We start from the raw sequence: 9,227 nt of genomic DNA, 5'->3' as shown, positions 1-9,227 counted from the left end.
GTAAATTCGCATTTGGGTATAATTTAAATACAAACTTGTCAATTTGCAGTAGTGGATCCTAATATATATATATATATAATAATAATATAATCATTGAGGGCAAACGCGGGTGACTGCCTTAGCGCAGATGTTTCATGAATTCAACCCAATAACGGGCAGTACACACTAGCCACAGAATAGGATGACCCCAACAGACTGATGCGTCATCTGCCAGTCGCCGCGTCGATAGTTTTCCTTCGACTTCAACCGCACAACGGTTCAAGGTCAAGATAACCGAACAATTCAATACATACTCCTATCGACAACCGCTTCATTGGCCCCAGATAAGTGTTCATTACAGAGATTTCACTTTGCAACTAGAAGAACGTTCTGCTTACGAGGGGGGGGGGACTAATAATTATAATGAGAGTGCAGATTAAAGCCCGAAAAATCATTTTGTTGAGGTTCCATGATGTGATATTTTGTATCAAGAGACAAAAAATCTCACAAGTCTACTCGACACTGAGAGACATACGGCGACCTGATATTAATAAAAATAATAACATTTATATTTCCACACAAAATTTAATCATCGAGGAATTTTTCATTGCGAGACATTACGGTCTCCCTGTGGACTTGTACGACAAAATAGCTAATAAGTAAATCACTGGAAAAATGTCAGGCGGTGGAATAAGTGAATATGAAATGGACCACCATTGTAGGCTGTATTTTAACAAGAGTATTTGTAGTACTGGGAGGAAGAAGTACGAATGGATTGTGCGAACCTATTCAAAGGTACAATGATGATGTGCAATCACAGCAACGATAATTCAATTTGAAACAAGAAGTCTCTACGAAATGTACAGATAAAGTGACTAAACATTGTAGTAAATATTTTAAATATAAAAATAATTGCAATATAATGTGTGATTCGACTGCTCGAATTCAAGGTTCAATTAGGATTTTAGTAATTATTATTTACGATTACAGTAATAAATTAGAAATAAAGCAAGGCGGTATCGCCCAAATTTAGATGTGAGCAATTGAAAACTGCACTATCTTAAAATAGTGAAGAAATTTACCCGAGTACTATAGTTAAATTTTTCAGATCTTTCAGATCGACATTACTTTGTTCAAAATAAAAAATAACAACCCACATTGTGAGGATAATAAATATTGAATTTCACTTATATATAAAAAAAAAAGCGTACCTTTCATTTTGACAACGCATTATTTCTAGAGACGATTCGGAGTCATCTCCGTGTCTCCGGGTGTGGCGGTCAGGTAACAATAACAACAAATATGGCAAAAGGGAAACGGGTGGCTAGTGCGCGGCCGAAAGCGGGCGGGCGGAGCGCTTGTCCCTCAATGCTAGATGTAATATCACGTCATGTACAAAAGGCAGTCTCCGAGAGAGGTTCACCGTACGAACACTGAACGCGTCCGACTGCCGCGTTCGAATCGATTCGTGTAAATTGGACACCGATCTATATTGTCTATTTCATTACACATCACAAATTTGTCTAACTCTAACTGTACAACCGGACGTAGCCGGCGAGTGAGAATTCTAACGGGCCGGGGGCCTATAAATAATAAAAATATGTACATCCCGCCCGCGCGGGTCCAAGCGATGCGTGAACGGAAACGGAGAAGAGCGGAGGCGCCGGCGAGGGGGGGGCGGGGCGCGTTAGGAGGAGAGCCAGGGGTGGCGTAGGCACTCGGCTGCCGACGCCCGCCGGTTGGGGTCGAAGTCCAGCATGGGCTTCAGGAAATCGGCGAAGGCGGCCGCCTCCTCCGCGCTCCACTCGTACTTCTCCGTGAGCACGGCCTCCAGCCCCCACGGCTTCAGTCCCGTGATGTTGCGAAGCTCGCCCTTCTTGTTAAAGAAGATCTTGGAGTGCTTCCCCGATGCGGCGATGCGCTTGGGAATATCCCCTAACAGCTCGATAATATGCGCCAGATGGTCCTCGTCGCGAGAGTACTCCTCTCCTGAATGCGGCTCGAACAGGTAATCGCCCGTGGCCAGCTCGAATGCCATGCACGCCGTGCTCCACACGTCAGCCGACGTGCCGTATCCCGCCCCCAGCAGCACCTCCAGCGAGCGGTACTGCCGCGTCTGGATGTCCTCCGTGAAGTGCTTGTTCACCCAGCATGCGTTGCCCAGGTCTGCGATTTTCACCTCCACCTCGCACACGTCGAAGGCGGGGTCCGCCGCCTTGCCTCCCTCCCCACCGGGCGCCTCCGGGAACGCTCCCGGCGAGGGCGACGCGCCCTCGGGGGAGCCCTCCTCAGACATGGGCGCGACCCCGCCGTCGCCCCCCTCGCCGGTCTCCCCACCGTCACCGACCTTCTCCGCCTCCCCTTCGGGTGAGTCGGCGGGGGCGTCGCGGTCGCAGTCGGCACCCGCGGGACTCTCAGGGGGTGAGTTGCCCTCGTCGGCCGAGTCGGCACGACCGTTGAGTCGGGCGTCGCCGTCAGCGCGGGGGGCGTCAGCATCGGGGTCGGCATCCTCAGGGGACTGCGCCGAGTCATCGTTATCATTGTCCTGGGACATGGGCGCCGACTCGCCGTTCTCTGACTTGGTCCTCTGCTCCTCCATCTCCTCGATCTGCTCCATCTGCTTTTTGAGCAGCTGCGAGTGGCGCTTGGCCTTCTTCTTGAGCTTCTTCTTCTTATTCTTGCTCATCTTGGAGCCGAGCGACTGCTCCTGGTACTCCTTGGGTGCGGCGCTAACGAGGGAGACGGGCAACCGCAGACCGAGGGCGTGCAACTGCGCGGCCTCCGACGCCAGCTTCCGGATGTATGACTCGTCCACGCACACCAACACGTTCTCCGGTTTGATGTCCGTGTGGATAATCTTGCACTTGCTGTGAAGATAGTCCAGTCCCTCCAGCACTTGCCTGATGATTATCTTAACGTTCTGCCTTGGTATGCCGCGGTAGTTGGATTTCAGGATCAGCTTGAGCAGGTGGTGACCGAGGACTTCGAAGACCATGCACACGTGCGTCCCGTTGACCCCGCTGATTTTGAAGTCGTTGAGCATCTGCACGGTCTTGTTCCGCTTGAGATCCGCGGGGTCGCTCTCGCGGACCGACTTGAGGATCTTGATCTCGTCGAGCGCAGTCTCCGAAAAGTGAGGCGCCGACTTGACTACCTTGAGGGCGACGAACCGTTTGTCGACAAGATCCCAGCACAGCCACACGGTGGAAAAGTGGCCCCAGCCGAGCTTCCGGGTGACGTGATAGCGCGACAGAAAGAGGTCGCCTATCTTGACGGGATGGTATCCGCCCTTGCAGTAGTCGGTGCTGTCCTCCTGCTCCTCGTCTTCGCTGGCCGAAGGCTCGTCCTCATCCTCGATTGTCTCATTGGAAGAGCTGTGGCAAGGCTCGAGACGAGTCTGATTTCGGTTGTCACGCACTCCGTTTCCCTGGGCGCCGCCGCCGTGCTGTTCGCTTTTGGTTTTCTTCTTTCCTAGCTTGTGGCGTTTCTTTTTCGCCTGAATGGCGAGCACTCTTCTATTTACATCTGATTTGGAACTCATCGAGGTAAGAATTAAAGACTGTAACTATTTTACGAGGTAACTTAAATTTATCTTTTCATTTCAGTGCTTTTGTTTGAGTATGGCGGCCGGTCGTAGGAACAAAAAAGCGCTATACAGACGTACAATGTTGCCAATCGACATAATGCAAAATGTCAACGTGAGAAACTTCGTTATGGACCTATTTGGTTGCCACCCTATTTATGCTTTTTTCCTTATTATATAATAAATAGGGAAAAATAATCTTGCAGACTGGATACTTTTGAAGCTATTATCATTACGTGATTTTAAATAAAAAAAAATATTTTTTGTTACAAGGGTAGGTAAAATACTAAATGAATGATTCATTATTTTTATGGCACAGTACGTACTTTTAATTTAATTAATATCACCTCGAGATGATCCACAGAAAAATACAAACGAACTCAAAACATGATTTAATAATGTTTCTATTTTCTCACCATTATATCCTATGCCTTTGTGCATTTTACCAGGACATAAAGCGTAAAATTGTATACATTTTGGCATTTAAAACAGAAAAACAGCAAAAACTGAGTTAATGCGTTCTGTCAGTATAACCTCGATATATTATTATTATGAAGCGTCTAGTTTCAAAAGCCCCTAAAACGACTTTTGACAGTTCTGAGAAAAATGAGAAAAAGTCATATCCATAGAGGTCATATCTATTGAATGCGTGAACTTTATGTATTTATTATTTGATTTATAATAGAGAGTATAATATTTAGTATTCTTTACTCACTTTTTGCATATTTTACTGAGAGAATATATTAAAAATCAAATGAATTTCATTTTAGAGTACTTTGAAACTCAACTACTTACCGTTTTAGAGGCTTTTGAAATTATTAACATGTATGATTTTAGGGGGTTATGAAACTTACATTATAGCAATGGCGCATGAGGAAATTGCAAAAGGCGTCCTGTGGTTATATTTCTCGCAGAAAAAATAAATATGTTTTGTACAAATTAAAAAAATATTTATTCGAAGTAGGTAGGTAACTAAAATTGACAATATAAATTATATTAACGATATAGAATTTACTATTGTATACATACATATTATATAATTAAAAATATTACAAATAATAATGAAATAGAACAGTAGTCTATACTTAAATATTATTATAAAAATTAATGTTTGTTTGTCCCGCATGCGTTCCTATACCATTCATCCGATTGCAGTGAAACTTTCTTCAGTTGTTGTGCGCACACCCGCGAAGGTTTCTGAATTAGTACAACTATCTTCTTCTTCATTCTATTTTATTCGTATCGTTCCTATACCATTCATTCGATTGCGACGAAACTTTCGTCAGTTATTGTGCGCGCACCCGTGAAGGTTTCTGAATAAGTACGACTATCTTCTTCTTCTGCTTCTTCTTCTTCTTCTTCATTCTATTTTCTTTTATTCATATGGTTCCTATACCATTCATCCGATTGCGATGAAACTTTCGTCAGTTGCTGTGCGCACACCCGCGAAGGTTTCTGAATTAGTACAACCATCTTCTTCTTCTTCTATTCTATCTTCTACTCTTTGTATGCGTTCCTATACCATTCATCCGATCGCAGTGAAACTTTCTTCAGTTGTTGTGCGCACACCCGTGAAGGTTTCTGAATTATTACAACCATCTTCTTCTTCTTCTATTCTATCTTCTTATATGCGTGTGCGTTTCTATACCATTCAACCAATTGCGATGAAACTTTCGTCAGTTGCTATGCGCATACCCGCGAAGGTTTCTGAATTAGTACAACTATCATCTTCTTCTTTTATTCTATGTTCTTCTATTTGTATGTGTTCCTATATCACTCATCCGATTGCAGTGAAACTTTGGTGACTTGTTGTGTGCATGCCCGCAAAGGTTTCTGAATTAGTACAACCATCATTCAGAAACCTTTGCGGGTGTGAGCACAGCGACTGACGAAAATTTCATCGCAATCGGATGAATGGTATAGCCGTGCATACGAATAGAAGAAGATAGAAAATAAGAAGAAGATGGTTGTACTAATTAAGACACCTTCGTGGGCGTGCGCACAACAAGTCACCAAAGTTTCACTGCAATCGGATGAATGGTATAGGAACACATACAAATAGAAGGAGATAGAATAAAAGAAGAAGAAGAAGAAGATAGTTGTACTATTTCAGAAACCTTCGGGGGGTGCGCATAGCAACTGACGAAAGTTTCATCGCAATCGAATGAATGGTATAGGAACGCACACGCATACAAGAAGATTCAATAGAAGAAGAAGAAGATGGTTGTAATAATTCAGAAACCTTCACGGGTGTGCGCACAACAACTGTAGAAATTTTCACTGCAATCGGATGAATGGCATAGGAACGCATACAAATAGTAGAAGATAGAATAGAAGAAGAAGAAGGTGGTTGTATTAATTCAGAAACCTTCACGGGTGTGCGCACAGCAACTGACGAAAGTTTCATCGTAATCGGATGAATGGTATAGGAATAAAAAATGTCAACAATCAAAAGAAAGATAGTGTTCTATATTTACTGACGAAATCAGACAAACCATTTTTGATGAAGTTTGGAATAAGATGAATTATTGGGATCAGAGGAAAGTTTTCATTGCATCCAATGTCACAAAATCTGTACTAGCTAGGTCTTCTGGCAATGAGTCAAGGCGAAAGGGTACCTTTTCATACCATCTTAACAATGGGAGTCAAACAAAGCAAATATGTAAAGTAATGTTTGTAAATACACTTGATATTTGTCCAAAAACTTTACAGAGATGGGCTGGCGAAAGATCTGTTGGAATGCATTTAAATACTGAATTGAGGTATAAACTCACATCAAAAGACAATGTGATATGCGAAGACCAAATTTAATTGAATATTTAGATTCTCTGCCAAAGTTGCCATCTCACTATGGTAGAAAAGATTCGAGCAAACTATACTTGGAGCCCATATTTAATAGATTAAAAGACATCTGTTCTTCGTTACAAATCTATTTGCCGTGAACGGAAACAAGTGATCCTACAGTGACAGACATAATATTCATTATTTATAAACCTGAAGGATACATTCAGGTTAAGCTTCACTTTGACGAAGGGAGGATGAATATTCCACCAAGACCCAAATTAATGGCTCCCATTTATCAATACCCAGCACTGCACAATGAGAAGTGCAAAATTACTAATAGCAAATGGAAGCATTTGCAATGATTGAAAACAGTTCTACCAATAGACTGCCATTCATTTTATTATTCATTATCACATTGATACCAGATGGAAGTCTCCCACAGGAGACCACCTCAAAGGGCGGACCGAACCATCAACTTTCCCATTACACCACAGCCTACGGCCACTCTTCGCGGTTCTCGCAACCCTCGGCCAAGTAGAGCCCGCCTCCTCAAAAATTCAAATTCGTCAGCGCTCCCGCCAAAACAGACGCGGTCTACTGATAGAGCCGCCACTGGTCAATCTGTCGGTAAAACAGGGAGGTTCGCGACCGAGAGCGGGATGACGCGAAATCCGACGGTTGGACGCGCGCGAAAATCTTCTCTTGCCTCTGACGCCGAATGAACAGCATCGGCCGAAAAATCTCTCTCTTCGATTGGCCGCCGGACAGCCAGCATTGTCTCTGCTCGCCTCGGACGTGAAGCCAAGACACATCTCCCGCCAAAAGGACGGCGTCGGCAGACTTCTCAAGCGTCTCCGGGAAACAAAGGACCACATCGGCAGCACGCCAAGGTCGCCAAGCCGCAAGCCCCGATCCTCTCTCCCATCGGACGCCGGACAGCGAGCATCGCCTCGGATGCAAAGCCCCAGCAGCCAAGCCCGCGACACCACGTCTGCAGCCCGCCAAATCGCAAATACGATAAAAATAAACCAGCCTTGACAAAATACACCGTGCGTTTCTGTCCCCCACCCCCGCTTCTTGGCCATGACATTATCACGGTCTGCCATCTCCGCCTAAGAACGCAAGAAGGCCGGTGATAACATCTGTAGCACCAAAAATTATGAGTACTTATCCAAAACTAATACCTACCTAGAATAAATTTTAGCTTACTTACAAATTTTTTTATTTCCGGTGCTCTTGTTCACACTTAAAATGTTGTACCAATACGATTTTCCATTGAATTTAATGAATATTTCTAATGACTTGTTTTATTTGTCATAATGTGTATTAAATTGTTAAATTTTTGTTTTTATTTTGTGTAAAATAAAATGTAAAAACAATTTTAATTCTGTCTTATTTAAAGTAGGAGTGAAGCTTCAAAATGTCCTATCAGCATATAATTTTAAATCATTTTGTCCTGTCATCATAAAAAAATGTTAACAACGTAGTTTTATGAATAATTTATTATTTAAACCTTAATAAAACACTGACTAAATAATATGGATAAAAAAAACTAATAGTTTCATATACAATATATTTTTTAGTTTTTTCGTTCTCCTGAACAGCTATTTTGCAGATAGGATAGATTGCCAGAACGCCCACGATATGTTGAAGATATTGTAACACTATTGGATTCTACTGTGAGTGTGCCCGCCCTATTACATTTTAAATGTTTTATTATCAATCAATGAAAAATTAAATTAATTTCTTTTATTGCAACATCCAAAGCCACCTCTCACATCAAAACTCGTCTCGCCTGCAACATGTCGAATACGTCGATGTGACATCATCGTTTTTCACAAAACACACGTTGCCAAATGGAGCTCCGTAGATTGGCCGAATGCAACTGTTTAGTTTGAAAAAAACATCTAGTGTTGCGATCAACTAGTTGCATGCTTCTGTGAGACCCGGCTAATGCGCAAAGCCCGATTGAGCCCAATCAATCCAATCGCCCTAAGACTGGGTCATTCTATAGCCCTAATGAGGTTAATGGCAGTTACACAATTGGAGCACATTAGAGCCAGTGGTCTGAGTAGTGGTGGTGGATTTCAGTTTAATGTTGTCTTAGAATATTTTATTGGTTTTGTGATGTAACATTTTCTACAACTCTTCCTCAATCCCCATCATTACATTATCGTCGCTGTTGAATTGGTTTGTCAAATAGACCAAATGTCAAATGTTCAGGAGACGAAAAACAAATGTCATTATCCTATATTTAAATACATGGAGGTATTTAAATTGTTGTTTTCACAGCATATGAATCCTGTATTCATTACAAAATAATTTAAAGAAAAGGATGGTTCTGGTCCATTTAGATACTTACAAAAAATCAATCTTCATTAAAAACGGATATTCAACAAACCAATCCTATAGTGACGTTATGTCAAACCTGCAGCCTTATGTTGTAACTTGTGACATGAAGTCACCCGACGACATGACGTAATTGTGACGTATGCTCAATTCACGCATCGAGGCGAGCCGCCCAATGCACACGGCTTACCATAGATATTATTATGCTGAAACACCTATTTGTGTATGGGGACAATGAATAACGCCAGTATTAAAGTAGCGTTAATTTCTCGAAGACTATTGACTCACTCCGGTAGTACGTCACAATGATGTCATATGACATCATGTCGCCGGGTGACTTCAACTCACAAGTTACAACATAAGGCCCCTGCTCCTCCATTTAGATGTGACATCATATGGACAACACCCTCTTATCTGGTCATCCTTTAGGTCTTTCATCTTGTACCACTGGATAATGATATTTATCCAGCATTACGGTCTGCCCACATTCACTCAACATCTCATGCTTTGTATTAATATTATGTCCAACACT

The 9,227-nt window shown here is 42.7% G+C and overlaps 1 protein-coding gene across 1 annotated transcript; it reads right to left on the bottom strand.

Moving 5' to 3' along the window:
* SRPK (SR splicing factor protein kinase) lies at positions 1-3,661 on the bottom strand. Its single transcript, XM_085959518.1, has one exon. It carries the CDS (start codon positions 3,518-3,520, stop codon positions 1,667-1,669), a length of 1,854 nt encoding a protein of 617 aa, XP_085815644.1. The 5' UTR covers positions 3,521-3,661; the 3' UTR covers positions 1-1,666.
* Between the last annotated feature and the right edge of the window lie 5,566 nt (positions 3,662-9,227).

Source organism: Rhyacophila brunnea, unplaced genomic scaffold, assembly GCF_057557595.1.
Source record: "Rhyacophila brunnea isolate RB1 unplaced genomic scaffold, BYU_Rbru_1.0 scaffold_9, whole genome shotgun sequence".
Taxonomy (NCBI): Eukaryota; Metazoa; Arthropoda; class Insecta; order Trichoptera; family Rhyacophilidae; genus Rhyacophila; species Rhyacophila brunnea.
The sequence above is the reverse complement of the archived record's forward strand: the minus strand, read 5'-3'. Positions and strand labels throughout refer to the sequence as shown.

Bases quoted from the DNA above. Each gene is read 5' to 3' on its own strand.
- SRPK (XM_085959518.1), bottom strand. From the start codon at position 3,520: ATGAGTTCCAAATCAGATGTAAATAGAAGAGTGCTCGCCATTCAGGCG.